The sequence below is a fragment of the Sesamum indicum genome, linkage group LG6 (assembly GCF_000512975.1).
Source record: "Sesamum indicum cultivar Zhongzhi No. 13 linkage group LG6, S_indicum_v1.0, whole genome shotgun sequence".
Taxonomy (NCBI): Eukaryota; Viridiplantae; Streptophyta; class Magnoliopsida; order Lamiales; family Pedaliaceae; genus Sesamum; species Sesamum indicum.
In genome coordinates this window covers 21,754,740-21,777,593 of record NC_026150.1, presented here as the reverse complement: position 1 = coordinate 21,777,593, position 22,854 = coordinate 21,754,740, and the positions used below count along the sequence as shown (strand labels likewise).

The window sequence follows — 22,854 nt, the reverse complement described above, 5'->3', positions numbered from 1 at the left end:
TGGTGGTCGTCCCAGGCCAGAATTCATCCGGACGACGACGAATCGAAGCCAAGAAGCTTTGACGGTCGTGCTCAAAGCCCAGTCTTTCCGGTCGATGAAAGTTCAAATTGATGGTATGGATATCTTCGTCTTGAGGAGAGGATTCCAATGGTATAAGCCATGGTCGAAAATTCTTTCAGACGAGGATGGAATCATAGAGAGAAGATTCGGAATGAAATAGTATATATAATATATATACGATATATATAATGTATATATAAATAAATATAAATAAAAATATATTTAAATGACTTAAGATCTGGACCGTTTATTTTTTACATTCAAATATCAATGGTTGTTATAAGAAGGGTATAACGGTCAATTTAGCAAAAATTTAATGCTGTTAGGGTTCATCTAACGGAATGGGAGAGTATGCAACAATTTGGAAAACATAGGGGGTTTTTTGCCTATTCTTTTAACACAGGGGGTTTTTAGCTAAATTTTAAAAACACAGGAGGGTTTTATGCAATTTTCCCTATTTTTAATTTGCTTTGAACCATTTTACGTAATACCTTTCTTTTCCAAGTGGTGATTTTTTTTTTCTTTTTTTTATAAAAGAATTGATGAAATCGATAAATTTAAGAATAAGAATATTTAATTTTTTCAAGATTTTGAATAGTCTGATGAACCGTGAAGACATAGATAAAATAGATATAGAGAATAACGAATTGGTTGGTTTGAAGATGATGTTGTCGAGCTTGCTCGAATTTTTTTAATAAATATAATTTAATACATATAAAAATAGAATGATTCAAAAAGATGCGACGACTCACGTTGAGAAGGAAATGGCTAAAGCCTAAAGGGAGTCGTAAGGACACAAGGATCGCGGAAGGAGAAAAGAGCCTGAAGCCAAGTGGGGCCAGGTAAAAGGTGGGCCTAGTGGTAGTCCACATAGGTTATATTTATTAAGGAAAGTTCAAATATATTTTAAATAAAATGTTAAATTATTCGATTCACCTTCGGATCATAATAATAGTGTATCCAGAAAAGAGATGGGCTCAGCTTTACGCACAATCTCAGCCACTTAATGGGGTGATTGTGTGTGGGCTTCCCTAACTTCCCACTTCTTTATTCAGGCAGGCTCCACCACTCATCACTCACTTCCGCTTTAGGGTGGGGCCAACCCAGATCCTATTGGGCTGTATAAATGGATCAGACAATTTGTGCGATTGTGGAATTCAACAGAAGCATCTAGTTCTTGTTAAATGAGTCTATAATGTTGTGCAACGAAATGTAGATACTTATAGTGTGGATCCGGTCTAAACAAATCACATGTACAAACAGTGTATTTTTTTCACTCATCATATAACCGATACGCTCATCTGAAAGACGTGACTATTATATAAATATACTTATAATTATTGTATAATTAGCGTCCAGCATTCACATGAAGTTTGTGTGACCTAATATGGTTATGGAATTATATTTACATTACTGCATCCTTTACATGCAGGTTTCAAATGTTCTTGGTAAACGACACATTAATTTACACCGCAAAGTCGCACATTTGATCATGTACAAGGCAGGCAAGCTTCTTGCAATGCAGGAGCCTATCATCTTGTTCTTATTCTTTTCACTTATGGTCGCCATGCCCATTCGCCACATCCTGGCCATCTTTGTTGACGGATTCATATGTAAAGTGGGACTTCAGACCAATCCAGCATTGATAATAATTATGATCCATGTAGGGAGATTCAAGCGCCCATGGGCAGACCCTAGGCATTAGACACGACTCGAACATGAAAGCCATGGTGTTTGAAATTCTTCTTGGTCCTGCTTCATTTCCAAGGGCTATTGTTGCCTGATGGAATTTCATAATGGCATCAGAGGAATGACGAGAAACATTTATGGGTTACGAACCCGAATCACATCGCACAAGCTGGTTAAACCATGCATGCAAGGACTAACAGGTCTTGAAAGCAATTATTGATGTAGGAAGAATATGAAAATATTATCGTTTAAATTACATAAAATAAACATGTTTTTGCATTTTCAAACAAATGAAAATTGAAAACAAACAAGGCCTATTCTCTCTGTTTGAGCATTAACAGAGTGTATTACCTCAAATGTTTTTGTATCAGGACCATGAGGAGTCATGCAGCTATGCAGGCTTGCACCGCCTGGAAGAAATCCATCAGCTTTTGCCTGAAAACAAGATTTACTGAAGACAAGGAGAAATACGAATACATACTTTGTTTGATTTCTCTATTTATGTAGCACCTAGTGGTTCAGGTCGCTAAGCTGTATCAGACACATGCAAAGAGGATAAGGATGGTGCATATCACCAACTCCGACAAAATCCATAAGTTGTACCTCATAACCACCGTGAATGAGACCCATGAATTCACTCATACAGTTGCGATGATAATATGGAGGACGGAATGTGTGTTCAGCAACCAACCACCTGGGTGGAAAAATGACAAAGTCGAGCAGAGCTACACCAGGTCGCTCAGTAGGTGCTGTCAGAACTGCATTCAATTTCAGAAAATTAGCACTGACACTGATACTACAAATCGATGGCCTTGCAGAAAAAAGATCACAATCCTGAGGAAGAAGGGCACATACAAGCAAGAGGAATCAACTAACAAGAAATAGTGAAGCTAATCATGGCCAATTACCTGTATTTATGGATGGATCACCATGATCGACCAAAACGGTATTATACGGGCAGAATTTGCTTAGATCATACTGAAAACATAAAGTACTCCATCAGGCTGAGAGAGAGGTTATGTTATAAATCATCATCTATATAGTATAAGGGGAGAATAGAGTCATCCCACCTGTTTCCATCCTTAAACAGTAACTTACAAAAATAGGATTCGGAAAGATGCCCACCTTATAGGGAACATAATTTCCATGCCATGCTACCACATTGAAAGGAGAGAAATCTTGTCTTGCAGTAAAGAGCTCACCACCAAACTTCTGCACAATGGTATAACCTGGACGAGGGAGATGCTCAAACCAGGCCACAGGAACTAGAAAATCCCTTGAAGCAGCAAGGCCATTAGCACCTGAATACAAAGTACATTGCAAGAATTATTAGAGCATTTATTGGTTTGTTTAATATTACCACAGAGGGACAATAATTTCAGAATGCTTGGACGCACCTATTGGTCCAAGGTCAGGAAGATGAAAATGAGTTCCAAATATTTCAGCTACATAGCCCCTTGATGGTCCATCTGGCAGATCAACAACAAAGCGGAACCCCTGAGGTAAAACTACTATTTCACCAGGAGACACTTGCAATCTTCCACATTCAGTAGTGATCCACAGCCCTACAAGAGCAGCATGCGAAGGTCTTCGTATTAGTATGCAAAACTACCTTCGTCTGCAAGGAATGGCAGGAAGAGCGCCAGGCTAGCCAATGCTCAAAAGAAGAACAAGTCTCAAACTATACTCCCAACTTTAAGAAATATTAAAGAGAGGGGGAGAATAGATGGAAAAAACAGTACAAATGTGGAGCGAAAAGATCCATAACATTTAGCTGGACTGAAGACATTTGGGAAACTGAGAACTTGATATAAATAAAGGAAAGTCAAGAAGCACAACTTCAATAGTTGTTATTTCAACTAAAATAGTTGATGCATGTAAGCGTGTCAAAGTTACCATATTACTACCACATCACCAGGCTCAAGTGAAGATGGCACTTAAAGTTACTGCAATAATGATGAAATTAGTAATGGTTATGCATCACTTACTTCCTTCTTGAGGAACAATCAAGAAATCACCATCAGCACTACAAAATGCACAATCATCCATTGATTTGTTGGCAGTGTACCTACATTTAAACGGGCACTTGAATTTCTCAAAGAGAACATGAATCAATTGAATGATCTTCATACAACAGCCTTCCACAGAAACTTTCCCAACCAAAAGCCAAAAGAAGGGGTTGGAGGACGCTTGCAAGTGACACAAAGAGAAGATGAGTACAAGATAAGACTTAACAAGAACACAGAGTTCTACAAAAAAAGCCATGGTATATTTGCAACTACATGAATCTTTACCTTTATAATTTTGCAAACAATTGAACTTTTAGGTTAGAGTTGAAGAAGGTGCATATCTGAATATAATTTTCCTTTCTCAACTTCCAAATTGAAGGCCAAAAAACCTCCAGTCCCATTATTAACTTCAAGAAATACATTTGTAGGTGGAAAAACTAGAAAAGTTTAGGTAGGTTAGCAGTATCGTATCAGTAAAAGCACACCAGAGGCAGTAGAGTAAAGGATAAAGACTATGTTCTCTTGAGAAAGCTTATAATTTCTATACATGTTGATTTTGGAGCTTATAAGCTCTCCTTTTAAAATTGTTGACAATCCCACTTTAAGATATTAAAAATATACCTCTATATGCATATGCTTTATGTATATATGCAAATTAATGTTAGACAAATATATGTGAAGTTCCAAAGACAGTTTTCGAAGCCCTTATTTCTCTCATATGGCTATATATGCCTCTCTACCCCCACCGAAAAGGATTAATCATAATGAAATAGAAATAATTACATAGTCCAAGTAGGCTAAGATAAAATAGAACTTCCATTAAGAATCTCCATCTGGGAGGTTCACCCTGGAGAAATGTACATGGGCCATGCTAAATCTGAAAGAATCCTTGACCTTCAACTACTCGAACAAACATAAAAGAGTCAATAAACTCCTATGTGATTCATTTGGCATTACAGCTAAGTAGCCAACGTTAGCATCCCTACTTGACTCTATGAATCCCCAAAGCATTCAATATTTTGGCATGTAACGGCATCTTGGACAGTGCACCTTTATCTGAACAGGCTTGCATCAGTTAGCATCCCGTCTTTTCCTATGACCCTAGTTCCATAACTTGCATTGCCAAATGCATCTAGCAGGAAATAGGATGCAAAATGACCCTGGCCATTCTTGATCAGTTTTAGCCTTGACCCTACTAAAACAATCTAAATATATAAACAGTCATATCCTGAAAACCGTCTGTACAGATAGCAGTTTAATTATATTAGAGATGGCAGGTTAATAGTCACAGAATAGAAGAAATTCAAGTACAAATTGAGACAGATAAACCGAAAACAGAAGACAAATCATGAAATACCAATTACATGTGAATTGCAAAACCATGCCGCAGATAAGAACTGCCCGCGCCACATACGGTATATAATCCGTCGATGAAATCAGTTGGCGATTCCGGAACTTTCACAGGCTTCCACCGTAGCTGAGTCGGGGTTGCGGAGCTATTTGACTCATTAAACTCGCTCACCAGCTTCCCGTGACTGGGGACTCTAGGCCTGAACGGCTCATGCGTCACCGATGGTTTAACGCGATACAGCCAGCTGCTCACACAAATATTCTTCCACTAAATGATCGACAGAACAGAAAAAAATGAATTCTCAAATAATTAAACTAATATATTTTTATATAACCTGCGCTGGTTAAACTTGCGAGGAGAGGTGAAGGAGGTTCCGGAGATCTGCTCAGCGTAGAGACCGTAAGGGCAAACAAGGGGGCTATTCTGGCCACGGGGAACAGCTCCGGCTATCGCCTCCGACGAGAAGTGGTTGCCAAAGCCCGACTGGTACTCCAATTCCGCCGGAAACGCCGGCCTCGCCGCCGCACTCTTGCTCTCCATCGTTAACAAACTCCTAAATTAGCTGAATGAGAAGGCTGGGAGTGGCTATCGGAGGATGGAGTTAGAGCTTGATTGCTGGTAAGAAGAAGAGTCGTAACGGAAAGTGGAATCTGTAACGTTGCACAGCCTATTTGGATAAATCCGACAAACGGGACTTCAAACGACTCGGTGGGGACGTGCAATTTGCCCGGTTCGGACACTTGGGGCCTTATTTGCTTAAATATTTCCAAAAATTATATATAAATACATATATAATAAAATATTAATTTTTAAAAAAGTTGTCGTGGACGTGAAGAAAAAAAAATTAAAAAGACGCTATCCACGACTTAGTGACTCGAGGTCCAAGACTCAATTTTTTCTTTCTCTTTTTAAATATTATATATATATATTATTACATATTATAATTATTTAATTATAAATTTAAATATTTTTTAACTATAATTCATGTTAAAAATTTATTAATTAAAAAATTATAATTAATTATTATAAATATTACAATAAATACAAAAATTAAAAATTTTGTCCTTTCCGCAATTATGTTGGCACTCATGTCTATATCTTCTCACTCATATTCTGTGTTGGCTCATTTTATTGAATATTATCATCATCACTAGCGTTAATATCCAATAGACTTGCTAGTGTTGCAGAACTGAACTTCACATAATCATGATATGCACTAAATGATGGAAATAAAATTGGTGAAACATTATATCCTAATGCATATGGTTGATTAATCAAAACCAAGGTCAAGATCAACATATGAATAATAAGTTTTTGTATAGCTTGCATATATGAAGTTAATTGAAATCAATCATCTTGTGACAGTTGAAACACGTAGTAATTTTGAGGTGTATACACTATAGAAGGACCAGCTATGTCTTCCCAGTATTATCACGTTCAACTAAACTAATAGACATTCGACTACGACTTCTTCTTTATCTCGGAGCGTGGTGGGGCCATTGCATTTTGTTATGGTTAATTGATGAATTTTGGAATATTTTTTGAAATGCGTTCTCGAATCGATTAATTAAAGGAATCTATGTGTCCAAATTGAAAATATAGAAAATAATGAATTTTAATGTTAAAAAAAATGCGTTTAAAATGAAATATGTTCTATATGCTCAATTTGAAATTATTAAATAAAATATTCAAACACAAATGAAATTAAATAATTTGATTTATTTTTTCAATCCAACTAATTACTAACTTTATTCGGCCAAATTGCAAGATACAAACATGAAATCGGGTCATAAGTGGTAAAATTAAAATTTTAATCAATTAAAATACAAAGCAAAGAAGTAAAAAATTGTGCCAACTATGTTTACCTTCTTATCTTTATTTTTATTTTTTTTAAATACATTGATATGTATAGATCAACTGGTGTACTATTGTCATCTGTGTACACAATCGAAACCGTCATACATACACACGTTTATCTTGAATCCGATTGAACAAGACAACCAATAATCAAGACACTGTCAACATTACATGATTATAATTAGAGTAAATTGCATTCCCAGTCCCTGAAATTAGAGTTTAATACGATTTATTCATGTATTTTTGGGAATAAAGTAATTTACCTTTCTATCTAAAAAGGTAAATTGTTTCATTTTAAAAAAAAAAAAAAAGGAGTAAATAGTTATTTCTTTTTATAAGGGGATAATTTACTTTTTTGCAATATCACAAAGAATAAATTATTTTTTTTTCCATAATTATACAAAAACATCACTCTTTTTATGAAATTATAAACACATTTGTTTAGGGTGTTAGCACAATATATTCAGAGAGTATTTGTATAAAATTTCGTCATTAAATATGAAGTGTACTTGTGATTACAACTAAATTCTAAAAAAATATTCTTGTAATTTTGTGAATAATATAGTATATTTATGTAATTAGATATAATTGTGGGGTGTAAACGTAATTTACCCGTAAATTCAGTTAAATAACCAGCTGGTAATAGTTGGCTTGGGTCAGCTAAATTCGCACCTGTTTTGGGCTTCTGTATTAATTACTCTCTCCCAGCGTTCATCATTACATTCACACCCACCGTCAACTTCTCGGGGACATCTCTACTCTATTTCTTGTTACTATGATATTGTAATTCAAATTGCTTTTGAAAAAAGAACCTAAAATTTAAGAAAATCTCAGTCACCACGATTGCGTGTATAGCTGCGTATTCGTATACTGTATAGCATCTAGTAGAAATGGCGGGGGGATACAGGGCGGAGGACGACTACGATTACCTCTTCAAGTTGGTGCTGATCGGGGACTCGGGTGTTGGAAAATCTAATCTGCTTTCGAGATTCGCTCGGAATGAGTTCAGCTTAGAGTCAAAGTCTACTATAGGCGTGGAATTTGCCACGCGGAGTATTCGCGTCGATGATAAGATCGTCAAGGCTCAGATTTGGGATACCGCTGGCCAAGAGCGGTATTACATTTTTCTTTTCAATAAATGTTGCTTAGAAGGCTAGGATTTGTTCTTCTGTAGCTACTGGTAGCAACCAATTGGAGTTTTGCCGCTTTTTTGCATTTATTTTTGAATTTTGAACTGAAAGGAGGGATTTAGGGTTGTGGTGATGGGATTTAGTGAGGGATAAAGAGAATGATGCTGATTTTAGTATTATCTTTTAATGATTATGTAGATCAGGAGTGGGTCGTTAATACCTACAAGTACAAGTGTAGAACAGCACCAGATCCGTTGAGCAAAATGTGCTTGGGTTTATGGGGAGGGGGACTAGTTTAGGAAATACAAGTTCCATTGCAGTTGAATATGCAGTTGAGATCGAGTGGAATGAAGGCTGTAGATGGACATCTGATAGGTTATCCAAGAACATGGGTTTTTCTTTACCTAGAGTAATATTTGGGACAAGTGGTAACTGGGAATTGGTGATGTGTGTAGACCTTTTCTGCAAGTGATATTTCAGCGAAATAATTATGACGTCTTGTGAGGTAGACCATGTCTTTGGAGTTTAAAATGCTGAAATTTGGCTTTCTGCTCCTGGTGTACTTGGCATGTGAGAAGGGTCTTTGATGTTGGCTTGTAAACAATTGAAGATAATGGGTATACCCAAATGTAAACCAGACAGTATCATCAACCACCATAAAATGTTGTGTTAAGATGTTGAATCTAAGGACTGTTGGATCTTGAATTTCAGTGTCGAAAACACTGAAGAAAATTTATTTCCTTAGTGTTAATGTAATTTGTGCTATATGTTTTAGACATCTTGCTTTTTCCTTGCCTGTTCTGTACTAAAATTCAAGGTCCGAACCTATACCCATAAAGATTATTTACCATCTTTTTAAGTAACCACCATCATTCTTTCTCAACAACAGGAACACAAATGACAAAGTAGTGGGAAGTTGGGTGGAAGCACTCTGCTGTGGCTTTACCCCCCTCCTCTTGTTTTGTTTATTTGTTACAAGCATGTATGAGATTTTAACTTCTCTAATATTTTGTGTGCCTCAAGATACCGTGCAATCACGAGTGCCTACTATAGAGGGGCTGTTGGAGCATTGCTTGTTTATGATGTTACACGACATGTCACATTCGAGAATGTTGAAAGATGGCTGAAAGAGCTCCGAGATCATACAGACCAGAATATTGTCATTATGCTTGTGGGCAACAAGGCAGATTTGCGTCACCTTCGTGCTGTTTCCACCGAGGATGGCCAAGCTTTTGCTGAGAGGGAAAAAACCTATTTTATGGAGACATCTGCCCTTGAGTCCATGAATGTCGAGAATGCTTTCACAGAAGTGCTCACTCAAATATACCATATTGTTAGTCGTAAAGCGCTTGATATTGGAGATGACCCTGCAGCTTTGCCGAAAGGGCAAACCATAAATGTTGGGGGCAAGGATGATGTTTCGGCACTGAAAAAGGTTAGTTGCTGCTCTGTATGATCCCAGGATTCAGTGTCAACTGAGGATTGGTTCGACCTTAAAATCCAGGAAAACATTATAATGTCAATGGCTCTTTTCTGGTCTCTCCTTTTGGCGACCTATGTTGAGTTAGTTTGCCATCAGTTTTGGAGTTAGAAATGCTGCTAGCAAATTATCTCATGAATCTCAGTTTACATAGCTTTTCTACATTTGATTTTTTTCTCGATTTATGAATCTACAAATCCTTTGTTGTATTATGTTGCATTTATTGGTGTCATTTGACAACTTCTGCTTTAGTGCTATTTATGATGCAGTTTGGTTAGATCTTGCACATGCATCTTATAGTAGCATGATTCTACCATAATGTGCAGTGAATACATCGAAAGTAGATGGCATTTGATTCTACACAATTAGTTACTATCTTGTCTAATGGTTGAGGGGTTAAAATTTTTATATCACCTCAAGGAGCATTCTTTTCCGTATCAAATTTATCTTGTCTAATGGTTGAAGGGTTGAAATTCTTATATAACCTCAAGAGCATTCTTATCCATATCAAACATGGTTTGATCGAATCAATTACATGTACATAACGAGTGTGATTATATTTATCATGTAATTATCACTCTATTTAAATTATATAATAAATATATTATATTTATTACCTGATTGATTCAGGTCCACCTGAAAGTGATTTGTCCCAGATTGTTCAGTCCTCTGAATGCAAATAGATTTAAATTTTGTATATTTATAGACCGTTACGCTCATTTCCTACTTTTTCAACATGTGGGAGCGTAAACAAACTCATGATGCTATTCAAAATTTTGAACTTTTATTGAGTTTTTAAAATTACAATGAAGTTATTGTTGATTGAGTTGGTTTAGGCGTTTGAGCGGTTTTCTGTGTCACAAATGCAAATCAGCGATATGTCCATGCTTGTTTCGATTCAATATGGCCCAACAATTCGCTAATTTACCATGAAATGATGTTATCATTACATGCGTGTAAAGTATAAATTATAGAGTTAGATATATTATATTCTATTATTTGATATATGTATCAAAAGATTCCAATTAAATCTTTTTTTGGTTTAATTTTTGAACACATTAAAATATGAAATACACATCCAAGAGATATCCAGAAGTACCATATCAAATTCAGATATATAATGAGTAAAACTCCATTTTTAAAGTTTTCATACATCATGAAACAGAATTGGCATGTCCTTTTGTAGGATGTTAAAACATTTGAAGTTGCACTTACGTAGGAGCATTACAGTCTATTAGGAGACAACATCAAAAATATACAATCACCACCGGTGGTCTATAAAAAAAGAGCAGCAACTGCCAAATCTACAACAGACAGCACTTTAACCAGAGAATTCATTCATCCATAACAGAACAAACGAACCAGTCTGTACAAATTGAGAGGCAGATGCAAGGCCAAGAAATGTTTCAGCAGCCATACATATATCTGCATGTATATACATAATTATAATACACGAAGAGAAAGTTCTCTCGTTGCTTAATAATAATTAGTCAGAGAACCAAAAGGTAAAGGGGTTTTAATTTTTCTCACAACAGCCCTCTACTCACAAATCCTTCCCCTTGCCGCTCAAGGCTGTGGATTTGCATACAGGGCAAGTATTCTTCACAAGGAGCCACTTCTTTATGCATTCTCCGTGATATTCATGTCCGCAATCAAGAGTTCCGATGTTTTCTTCATACTTGTAATCAGTCTACATAAAAGCCCAATTTATTTTCTTGGTTATACATATTTTATAACTATGACCTCAGTATCAGTATAAAATAAAACAACGAAAAGTTGATTTTCTGCTGAGATGAACAAAATCAACGAAAAGTACCTGGCACACAACACAGAAATTGATTTTCTGCTGATCATGGCAAGTTGGGTCTTCAAGATTCACGGAAGCTGGGGACGAGGTAAAAGTTCTTGTTTTCAGGTTATTTTGGATGAATTCCTCAGACAATCCAGTACCGACACTGCCTATCTGTTCTCCCAATGCAAGAAGTTCCTGTGACATGATGTCAACAACGAAACTTTGGATTTGAGCACGTATTAATAATTCAGACGCCCTACACAAATAGCTGCAACATATCTAATAGGCCATAACTAGAGCAACATAAAAAACCCCCAACTTACCTCATAAGACATGTGATCTATATCCAAACGCATATCTCTGTGCTGATCAATGGAATCTCCTGCTTCGTGATACCGGGGAATCTCAAGGATAGCAACTTCCTAAAAATGGCAACCCATAGCAAACATTCAAAATAGTTACTGGGCCTTCTCAGACATAATATAGTCCCAAGCAATGCAGTGAATTATGAGAAAAGAGACGGGGATATTGACAAAAATGAAAGCAGGGGTAGAAGAGGAAAGAAGCATATTACATCTTCTGGCAAAATTCTCAAGTGCGAAAAGTTGCGGTGCCTTGCATTTGCATCGAGTATGATTTCCCGTCGATGAGGCCTGTACAACCGAACATTGGTTGGTGGTATAGGCGCCCGAAATGTAGGGCCCGCATCTCCAACATCCTGGAAAGGCCTGATGCCAGTATTTGAAGATATAATCGTTGGTATTCTGCGTGAGGATGTCGCCAATTCTGATGGATAGTTGACATTGTATCCTCTCATCCCTTGGATAGGTGGAGTTGGGTGATGAGGACTGGGATGGCCTTGAGCAATAGATGTATGAAGAAAACCAGCTGAGATGCCAAGAAAGGCAAAGAAATTAGGGAGGAAAAGCAAAATCAAAGTGGGGAACAAACATACGACCTATAGCAAGATAAAAGGATATAAATCTGGAGCTAGATAAATACCATGTACATGGGGCAAATTAGGAGCCGGAACCCATGCAAAAGTGCCAATATCACCATTGTTTGCACTAAAATGCATATCCAACCAAGGGTTCCCAGGCAACTGAACAGGTGGAGCAACATAATTTCCTTGCATCAAATGACTAGCATTATGTGCAAGAACAGACTCAGATCCGATCATACTGGTCCTGTCCCTCGTACTTCTGATAGATCCGCTTTCGACAATCACTGCTGGGTCATTCTGACCATATTCGGGTGGCAGAAAAGAAGCAGCATTCTGCGTACTGTCAAGTTCTGCTGGCCGAGCAGTAATAGGGCCAATCGAAGAACTAGTGCCAGCCGAAGCATTTTGAAACTGGAAACTCGAACGAGGCCCCTCTGCGTTCTTTCTCTTAAATGATCCTCTCACACCATCTATATAGGGTATGTTTCTGCAGTAACTGTCTGTAGGAATACCAATGATTGCCTGAGTGGTTGAAAGCGACAACTGATCATGTCCCCTGTGATTTACTTGAACAGGGAAATCTCTAATACCAGATGGGGGGGCCAGATATGGATTAAAATGCCCAGATGGTGCAGCAACAGCTAGATCAAGATTTGCTGCTTGATGTTGAGGCTGGACGGCGTTGTATGGTGGCATACCATAAAATAAGGCACCATCATGACGATCTGGCATAGGATGAAAGTTAAAATTACATTGGTTTCCTGGTGCAGGAACCACCGAGTGGACATTAGGCTGAGGGAAATTTGCCACATTCCCATAAAAGATGCATGGATCAGGATGTAGATGGCTATGACCCTGCTGATCTGTTTCCATATCAATCATATGACCAGTGAACTGAATGTTCCGGTGACCCATGATGAATAAGATGCCTATATCAGATGCACATACAAAACATCAATAAAAGATTAATTGAAGCCATATTAATCATTTTGTTCTATGCAAGAATGAATAATCAACAACTCAGTATCTGGCAATAGTAAATATAATCAGAAAGCTTGAATAAAGAGATAACTCTCTTGGTTCCAATTATAATAGGCATTGGCTTTTAATCTAATCTACCTCCACATGCTCCCCAGTCCCCAAAAACAGTAAAATGCTCGGGCTCAGGAGCAAGTGGCATGACATGCCATACGGCTTCAACAACTATGGCTAAGCCGATGAGTAAAGGCATACAAATCCAACAAGATGGAAAGACATGCCTAGGATAAGCCATAATTCCTTCTCTTCAAGGAATGAGTTACCATCTTCAACCATGTCCTCCCTGTTCCAGCATTTTCACTTGGAAAAGATTGTGTTATAATTTCTTGTAATCGATTCAAATTTTTTACATCTTATTTGGCAAGGTAATAAGAGCTATTAGTTGATAACATCTTAAGTACAAGGAAAGACAACTGAGCAACAGTTCAATTATAGAGTCAATAGGCTTGTGTTATTTGTCAAAGGAAATGATAGAAAGAACAAAAGTGGAAAGCATCAATTTTTCCCCTGAATATACTTTTGATGAATTTTCAAATCAGTAATGCTCCGGTTAACATTCATCACAAACTCTGTTAAACAAATTACTAAATGAATGATATTTAACCATAAACAGGCTCAATTTCAACATGCTTATAGTATGTTCAAGCTAGCCATAGCGTAGTCCAAACTAAATTTGAATTTTACTTTTGAGTTTCAAGGTAATATACACATTTTTTAGTTCATAGAATGCATAAGTTAGCATGTGCTTAATTACAAAAGCAATTCGTCGTTGTAAGAGTTCGGCATAGATTTGGCTGGTTAAAGTTTCATTAAACTTCAACTGAATAGGAAATAAGAAAAACTTGAGTGTGCTTCAGGTTCTCTGATGACACCAGAAGCGGAGTAGCAGTTAAAATTCCATATGGAACTGATTCAAAGATGGCACTTAAGAATTTCTAAAACAATTCCATCAGGGTGATTCAACAGACTGCATGCAATAGACTAAGTGATAAGTTAACAACATTGTCTTACAAATACAATATCGTTTTTCTTTCTACAGTTTGTTTTGTTTTTCAATTCATGATTAGAATATAATAGCAAACAACATGCCTGTTAATACAGAAACATTCTAGGCCTAATTGTAAAATTGTATTGATCTCGTCCCCCTGAAGACGTTCAAGAATAACCGGAAATTAGAGAATGCGATATTATTCACCATATAAATAGTGTGACCGAGTTAATTCTGATGGTACATCTATAGATCACCAAAATAAAGTCTTCAACCAACATGGAAAATTAGAACACAAAGACATTAACAACGAAGTGAACATTTGGAAGATAACAAGTGTAGGCAAAGATTAAATTTTTGTAATACTATGAGAAAGTGAGCAAGCCATTCTGAGAACAGATACAAAATCCAGCAATTGGGAGAGAAAGTTTTTACAAGTCAAAGGAACAGCTCAATAAGTAAAGGTACTTCCCAAAACAAAAACGTGAACTTTTGAACATGTGCTTCCTTATTTAGAATTAATAAGAATCATCCGAGAGAATTTGATTACATTGATCAGTATGCTTTCAAAAGATCCAGATGTCTAAAACCGGTACATGAAAGTAAATGTAGTAAAAGATGGGACTTGTGGGACCCAATGATGCCCGAGATTAAGGAACACGCTAACCACATATATCCATGATCAATAAAAGGAACTAAAACAATACCATATCAATGAGTCCAAAGATTTCAACATTGCAACCAGTCAAGAACAAACTACAAGATTCTGACACGACTGCCAAATAAAGCAGGATTAACTGCCATATGCATCAAATGCATCTATTTCATCAAATAATGCTGGGTAAGAAACAGAAGCAATAAATTCAGATTTTCATCAACAACGCACCAAGTTTCATGTTTCTGAACTTGTTACTTATTTATGCCAAAGATTTCTTCATTTACATTCAATTCAAGCTTATCTTTTTCTTTTCTCCCAGCAACCAAGCAAGATATAAATAAAAACCACATACCCAAACAACAAATTGGTTGCATTTAAGTGTAGAGATACATGCAACATAAAATGAGGAACCCAGAGCAATCATCCAATTCAAGAACCCTGAAAAACGGAAAGCTCAAAAAAAAAAAAAAACTAACCTCTTTATCATGAAAAAGCTCCAAGCTTTTGCAAGTTTCAACCTTTGAACTCACCAGCAGCAAATTCAATTAAATTACTTCTGACTCCTGCCAGAAAAAATCAAGAAAAAGAGGGGCAAAAACCCTAATTTCAGACATGAAAGTGATCAGTGATCATCAAAACTACAATAAAACAAAAACCCACCAAGATTATGTCCTTAAAAGAGCAATGTATGTATTGCATGTACGAATATGTGCTTCAAAACAAAGCCCGAAAATAATAATAAAAAAAAATCCAAGAAAAATTAAAAAGAAAGAAAATTATAATTCTTTAAAAGAACACTTGATCAGAATTATCCGAAAACTTAACCAAATTGAAGCATGAAAATGAAGGAGAAAAATTAAGGGATCTGATTGAAAAAGAAGAGAGAATAACTTCTGCAAATTTAGAGAGAGAGAGAGAGAGAGAGAGAGAGAGTTTTAATGGAAAATCACCTGTTAATGGTCGCCTTATTCCTGTGTTGTATTGTATTTTGTGTATTTATATTTTTACCGTTAACTGCTACGTGGCTATTTTTCAGTGCCTTCTATATCCCTCATCACTCATCGAATTTACACTCATACCTCCTGATTTCGCAAACCTGTCAAGGGTATTACCGTCTTATCATCCTTTTGCCTCGTGTAGAACGTCAGGATCAGAAAATTGAAAAAAGGAAATAACATAATTCTGATTAAATCATACTATAAAATAAATTTCGAATTTTAATTGATTAATTGAATGAAAAAATAGTAATATTTTTCCTTCTTGATTTTAGTTCAGAATAATTAATAGTAATATCGTAAGCATTCTGAAAATATTTGAATTTAAAATTCTATTTATATCTATAATATTTATTTAAAAATAATTTCTAAATTAACTATACGAAACAAAAATTGTCTAAAATACTCAAAAGATATACATAGTTCGTTCACAAATAGCAATAATTTTTTAGCAATTAATTTTAGAATAAATTACATTGAAATCACATGAGATCAGATCAAAATAAATAAACGTCATCTATTTTTTGTAAAATTATAGCTATACCCCCTCAAGGGAAATTAGCTTAATATTTTAAAATGGACGTTTCTGTAAGTTTTGCCACAGATTATGAAATATAATTATAATTATAACTATAACATCATATGGTGTAACTGTAATTTTACAAAAAATAAAAATATTTACTTACTCTTATCTGATCTTATGGGGGGTGTCAATTTAATTCACCCTTGATTTTATTAATAATTTTCTGATCATACACATCTAAAAATTAATTCATTTCATCAATTATAATTAGTTATTTATTCGATCTTTTTTTTATTTAATTAATAATTATAATAAAAACTTAATTTATACACTGTATCGAGTGTACTTCAATATTAATTATAATAATCCCACTAAAAAAAATACTAGTAAACTCAATTAATTTATTGATTAAAACATTATTAAGTATTGTTAATTACATATGTAAATTACTTTGACATTGAAGCTAATGGGAAAGTAATAAATATAATGGGAGGTGTCAGCATAAATATAATAAGCTTTGCTTCCTCATAAAACTTGGAACAAAAACACATCATAATCATAATATATAAATAAATGTGTCAGCAGCAAATCACCCAAAGCAATCAAAGTATATTATTTGGAAAAATTTTGCAACTAGCCTTTGCTTTTTGGTGAAACTTTGTTATTATGGATTTGAATTTTCGGTGTGTGCGTGTTTATTTTATATTAATAGTTGTTTGTTATTATCGTAATAAATTTATTTTTAATATTTAAAAGTATTGAATGTTATAATTAATTAATTTTATAAAAGAAAATCAAATTTATAATTAATCTAAATTAGGTTCATTTCTTACTATTTTTGTTTTGTTTTTGTTTTTCCTTTTGATAAATGGGGTGATAGCTACTCCATTTTCAAGTTGCATCGTATATTCCTTTTATCCCTTTATTCCTTTTTTGTTTTTTAAATAAATATTTTGAATTTGAATTCTCTTGTGAAGGAAGAGTAGAAGGTTTACTTCAATATTTCAGAGGCCACATTAAGAACGATATGATATCCCATGTTTACTTTAAAAAATACGATGAAAGTAGAAATTTATGTGCGATATGATTATTTAATAAAAGTTAATTTTGTATATTCCAATAAAATAAAAGTGCATTGTGTCAAATCTACCTCTTGAGATGGTATTTACGGTCGTAATAATAATATGAAAAGTACCGAGTCTTTATTTATAATAACATGTTTAATTCAATTTAATGAAATAAACATTGGACTTGTCTGTATTATTAATCTAATACATATGCTAGTTCAATCTAACGGCATGTTTACTTCAAATATGGGATTAGTGAAAAATATGGTTGAAGTCGTATTATGTGTGATATAATTATTTAATAAAATTATATTTTGTTTATTTTATGGTATTGGAAAGTGTGATGAAATGCGTGATTATATAGTGTATTGTTTATTTCATGAGATTATTTTAAGTAATATTAGGCAAAATTTCCAAATTGCCCTTATTATTTTAATTTCAATTTATTTAAAAAATTCAAATAAGGGTCGAATTGGTCATATGGGTAAATGGTATAGGTTAAGTGAGTAAAATGGCCCAACCCATTAATTACGCCTTAATTTCATGAGGTTTTATGTAGTTAATAAATTTTTTTTGTGGTAATCCATAAATATTTTTTATTGATTTATTATAGACATATTACAGGTTAATTAAATATTTTTTGGCAAAACAGTTTTTATAACAGGGAAATATATCTCCTAACATCGCATACATTAATATCGTGTAAGGATGTATAATGGTAGTTTGACCAAAAAAAAGATTTGTTTTACCTACAACAAGTCAGTAATAAGTTAATTGAGGGTAAATATGAATTTTCATTCAATTTTTTATACTGATTTTAACGAATACTTGAATTTTACTAATTTACAGATCTATTTATTAGATGAAAATAAACCTGAGGAGTATTAAATATAATATTATAAATTATAAAAAATTTATGTGTAATTATATCAAAAAACCTTAAAATAGGACGAATAATTATCCACAAATTATATTTAAACTTCTCTTCTGGACACGCTCCATATTATGGACAGTGTTGACCAACCAAATAAAACGCATTTCACGTTCCTAACTTTTTAAACTATGGCAAAGTATTCGCTAAGCATTGTGTTAACTCTATTTTACAGGATTATGGCAAAGCATCCGGACAACAAATTAATCTCCAAAAATCTATGATAGTTTTCATCTTGGAGTTCAAAAAGCGACTGAGTGGAATGAATTAATCTGGCACTACATGAAATCTGGCGGCTTCTCGGTCAAATCTGCTTATCACCTTGCCTGTAATATGCTCGCAGTTCCAATTCAACATCATCATCGTTCTATTGCCCGTTTATTGTTAAGGGCTGGAAGAGTTTTTGGCAGGCTAAGGTCCATAACAAAATCCGGGTTTTCATTTGGCGTATCTTCATTGATTCTTTACCTGTTGGTGTCAACTTACAGCGTAGAATCCCGACCTTAAAACCTTGTTGTCCGCTCTGTTCTGATGGTGAAGAAACTCTCCGCTACACTTTCCTCCTCTGTCCTTTTAGTCAAATGATGTGGTGCCTATCTAATTTACCTTGGGCTACAATTTCCCATTGGACAGGGAATGCACGAGACTAGATTTTTCAAGGTTTTAGCAACCTCTTGTCTGATGATTATCATCTCTTTCTTGTCATATGTTGGAGAGTTTGATGGTGCAGGAATCAGAAGTGGCGAAGAATGTTTGTCATCAACCAGACGAGGTGATCTCATTTGCTCGATACTACCTTGATATTCACTCCAAGGCCATGGATTGCTGTACCGATTTGAAAGCTCCTTCCTTAGTCTCGAAGTGGCAGAATCCTAGGGAAGACGTGATTAAGATTAATTATGATGCAGCCATATTCCAAGCAGATGGAGACTTAAGGTATAAGCGCTGTCCCAAGGAATAACCATGGACAATGCACCGCTCTATATCTCCGGAAGTTGCTGAAGCCTGGGCAGCTCGTTCAGCCAATGGGTTTGGTTGTCAAATTTGGATGGAATCACATCATCGTTGAAGGCGATTGTGCTAAGAATACGTGCTCAATTGGCGCATCCTTGAACAGCTTCTTTCTCACTTGTTTGTAGGGCAATTAATGCTTTAGCCCACTCTCTTGCCCGATGTGCTCTTGGCAAAGACGAAGGCACAACCATTCTTCCCTACCCCAATTGTGACATTACGTTGGCTGATTCGCCTACTTAATGATATTCACTTTCCTGTCAAAATATATATGTATATATATATATATATATAACAACCAGCTGATCAATTATATAAATCCTAGTAATTTCTAATTTGTTTGACAATATTATAACCTTTATTGTTTTTATAAATATTTTAAATAATTTCAATTTTAATTACCACCATAAATTCAAACATACCTTAAAATCATACTTCAATATTTACAAAGAATACTAAGTATATGGCGTGAACCAAGAATCATACTTAAAAGTATGTATAAATTATTCATCAACACAACACTCATATAAACAGAATTTTGGAAAAATTCGAATTTATCCTCTTGTGATATGAAAATTGTTCAAAAAACTCATGTGGAAAAAAAAAGTATTAATTTACTTCCCTCTTATTTAAAAAATAAAGCAAAAAAAATCCTTTCATGTGAAAGGTGTGTTACACCTCTATTTTCTTTTACATTTTTAATTATAAAAATATAATTTATATCTTTATTTAAAAATCATTAGATTTTGATCAATATAAATTGATGCATGGTGCAGATTTCAACACTAAATCAACAGTCCAAATTTAATCATTTAAATCTGTGGCTCAAATTTCATCAACTCAATCAAAAGCCTAAAATTCATCTCATATATATTTAATGTGATATAATTTATAAATTTAAAATTATACAAAAAAAATAGGGAAAAAAATACATTCATCTCCTTCTCAACACCCCCTGCCCACGCCCCTTACTATTTCCTGCCTGCTGCCCCCTTCCCCGCCGGCAGCATCCCGTCGGCCCCTCCTGACCTCAATATCTTATGATTGAGGATCATTTCTTTTGTAAATATTAAAATGATAATTATATGACTATAGTAATATTTTAATAAATTAGACAACCAACTAAATAGTAATTCAATCAATATATTAATAAATTAAGAAATGAAATAAATTATATAAATTTACATAAAATAAAATAAATACTGATATAAAATAAAATAAAAATCCACATATCTGATGAATCAAAATCATAACCTCAAACTTGTCAACGGACCACACCATAATAAATCTAGGTCTTTAATTTCTAATATTTAAGATAATTTATCATTTCCACAATTACAAGAAATAAGCCTAATACACTTTTCACCGGAAAATCTTTATTAATTTCTGAGATAACCCTAACTTCAAACTACTGCCACCGAACATTCTCTCTATAAATAGATATAAAACAAACTAATTTAAATTTGAAAATCAGTTAAAATTAAGTTACATTTATATCTATTAATTAACATTTTTATTTTTAAAAAAGTACCACTTACAATATAGAAATTTAATACAAATCAACATAATGAAATAATGGGATTTAAATGATTTGAAACGGGAATTATTTAATATTTTAATATGTACTTCCTCCTTGATGAATTCTCCAGACTCTAGTTCGTCTGGTTCGTTTGTTCCAGTTGACGAAGATGAAGACCAAGCTTGAAGAACGCACTTTCACTGTGCACAAAAGCGTTTTTTGTTATTACGTTTTTATTAGTTCTTCATATTAGTTGGCTGCTAATGTAGATATGGGGTAGGTGTTAATTGGCAATTAGTTAGGAAGTAGTTAGTCAGTTTCTTCCTTTCCACCGCCTTTGTGACATTTAAACGAGCGTCTGTTCTAGATTCATTTCATCAATGATCAACAGATATTTTCTCTGATACATCATTGCTTTCTTTTGTCCCCACGAATATGATTTTAGGTGAAGTTTCAGTCCATGATTTGATCACTCCTCTTTTGTAGACTCTGCACGTGAAATATATTTTTTATTTGGCTTGACTTTAACTATATGTCAAATGATCAATTTATCTAAAAGTTTAAACGATTAAAAAATATTTAATATTTAATATTTTAGCAATCGACTAATTAATACAAGGCATAAGAAAAGAGAAATTGATTTCTTTCAGAATTATTTATATATTTGGTAGGAACAAAAAAAAATTGTTTACCTATAATCAGTAGTTAATTTTTTAATAATACGACTACGATAATCTTACATACTCGTACACAGTATAAGTGCATGGACCCATGGACCACTTTCTTTACAAAATCAGAAAACAAATTAAATACACAATATAATAACAGAACAAGAAAATAGCAGAAGCCACGTGGAAGCACGAGAACTGGTCTTGATCAGAGCTGGTAGCTCCAGCGCCGCCGCCCCCGAGTAGTTATTGTAAGGATAGTAAAAAGGGGAGGGCGGCGGCGGCACATAATACTGGCCTCCAACGCCGCCGACGCAGCATATAACAGGGGCGGTGGGGGGGCAATTCGCTTGGCCGGCAGAAGGCGAGAACTGGTCTTGATCAGAGCTGGTAGCTCCAGCGCCGCCGCCCCCGAGTAGTTATTGTAAGGATAGTAAAAAGGGGAGGGCGGCGGCGGCACATAATACTGGCCTCCAACGCCGCCGACGCAGCATATAACAGGGGCGGTGGGGGGGCAATTCGCTTGGCCGACAGAAGGCGGGGGCGGCGGGGCGGCGTAGGACTCGTAACCCGACGGCGGAGGAGGTGGCTGAAGGTGGCAGGGGAACTGACAGATGGTGCAGTTGGTGCAAGGAGAAGGTGGTACTACTGCTCCGCCATCCCCATGATTGGTGTCAGCATCCTGTGACTTTGCTGAATAATAATGGGAAATTGAAATGAAGAAAAGGAGGAGGAGGAGGCGTGAGAGGGACATGATGATCATGATCATGAATTTTGATTTTTGATCATGAAATGGGCTAATTATTTCTAGTGCTTATTGGATTAGTCCGAGTTATATACAAAAAGGGTTTTATTTTTTTATTTAATATTTTGGGGCCCGAAAATCAGTGTGAAATGCCACCTGGAAAGGGGGATATGCCACGTAACCAGCTATGGTGGCGGTGGAGGTGATGGGTGTGATTGACTTATTTGCAAGGAGTTTCAAGAATGGGAATAGCTGTGTAAGACAATGAAGGGAAAATGTTGGGTCAGCAATCTTGGGGGGTTTGTGGGGCAGCAGATGTCATTGTGGGTGCTAAAAGTGGGAAAACTTCATAGAGCACCGAATTGCAGGGCTACGAGATCAACTTTGGTAGAGCATATGC

The 22,854-nt window shown here is 35.2% G+C and overlaps 3 protein-coding genes across 4 annotated transcripts; 1 reads left to right on the top strand and 2 right to left on the bottom strand.

Moving 5' to 3' along the window:
* On the bottom strand, positions 1,355-5,843 carry LOC105165422 (homogentisate 1,2-dioxygenase). Its single transcript, XM_011084424.2, has 9 exons — positions 5,444-5,843; positions 5,123-5,353; positions 3,738-3,817; positions 3,147-3,314; positions 2,875-3,050; positions 2,658-2,727; positions 2,353-2,507; positions 2,101-2,184; positions 1,355-1,840 (listed from the first exon to the last, which is right to left on the bottom strand). The coding sequence occupies exons 1-9, from the start codon at positions 5,647-5,649 to the stop codon at positions 1,613-1,615; spliced, it is 1,398 nt and encodes a 465-aa protein (XP_011082726.1). The 5' UTR covers positions 5,650-5,843; the 3' UTR covers positions 1,355-1,612.
* LOC105165421 (ras-related protein Rab11B) lies at positions 7,632-9,864 on the top strand. The gene is made up of 2 exons (XM_011084423.2): positions 7,632-8,080; positions 9,120-9,864. The coding sequence occupies exons 1-2, from the start codon at positions 7,857-7,859 to the stop codon at positions 9,550-9,552; spliced, it is 657 nt and encodes a 218-aa protein (XP_011082725.1). The 5' UTR covers positions 7,632-7,856; the 3' UTR covers positions 9,553-9,864.
* LOC105165420 (E3 ubiquitin-protein ligase MBR1) lies at positions 10,892-15,967 on the bottom strand. Of its 2 annotated transcripts, none has more exons than XM_011084422.2 (7): positions 15,946-15,967; positions 15,472-15,558; positions 12,371-13,240; positions 11,943-12,256; positions 11,692-11,790; positions 11,393-11,563; positions 10,892-11,266 (listed from the first exon to the last, which is right to left on the bottom strand). In XM_011084422.2, exons 3-7 carry the CDS (start codon positions 13,224-13,226, stop codon positions 11,120-11,122), a joined length of 1,587 nt encoding a protein of 528 aa, XP_011082724.1. In that variant the 5' UTR covers positions 13,227-13,240; positions 15,472-15,558; positions 15,946-15,967; the 3' UTR covers positions 10,892-11,119. The 2 variants fall into 2 exon arrangements, with proteins under 2 accessions (XP_011082724.1, XP_011082723.1); XM_011084421.2 differs by lacking the exon at positions 15,946-15,967 and adding an exon at positions 15,656-15,849.

Bases quoted from the DNA above. Each gene is read 5' to 3' on its own strand.
- LOC105165422 (XM_011084424.2), bottom strand. From the start codon at position 5,649: ATGGAGAGCAAGAGTGCGGCGGCGAGGCCGGCGTTTCCGGCGGAATTG. The intron at 5,354-5,443 runs GTTATATAAAAA...TTGTGTGAGCAG, and splicing joins CGCAAGTTTAACCAGCGCAG to CTGGCTGTATCGCGTTAAAC. The intron at 2,185-2,352 runs GTACAACTTATG...TCTTGTTTTCAG, and splicing joins TCATTCACGGTGGTTATGAG to GCAAAAGCTGATGGATTTCT.
- LOC105165420 (XM_011084422.2), bottom strand. From the start codon at position 13,226: ATGGGTCACCGGAACATTCAGTTCACTGGTCATATGATTGATATGGAA. The intron at 12,257-12,370 runs GTATTTATCTAG...TTGGCATCTCAG, and splicing joins TAATTTGCCCCATGTACATG to CTGGTTTTCTTCATACATCT. The intron at 11,267-11,392 runs GTACTTTTCGTT...GCTTTTATGTAG, and splicing joins ATTTCTGTGTTGTGTGCCAG to ACTGATTACAAGTATGAAGA.
- LOC105165421 (XM_011084423.2), top strand. From the start codon at position 7,857: ATGGCGGGGGGATACAGGGCGGAGGACGACTACGATTACCTCTTCAAG. The intron at 8,081-9,119 runs GTATTACATTTT...GTGTGCCTCAAG, and splicing joins GATACCGCTGGCCAAGAGCG to ATACCGTGCAATCACGAGTG.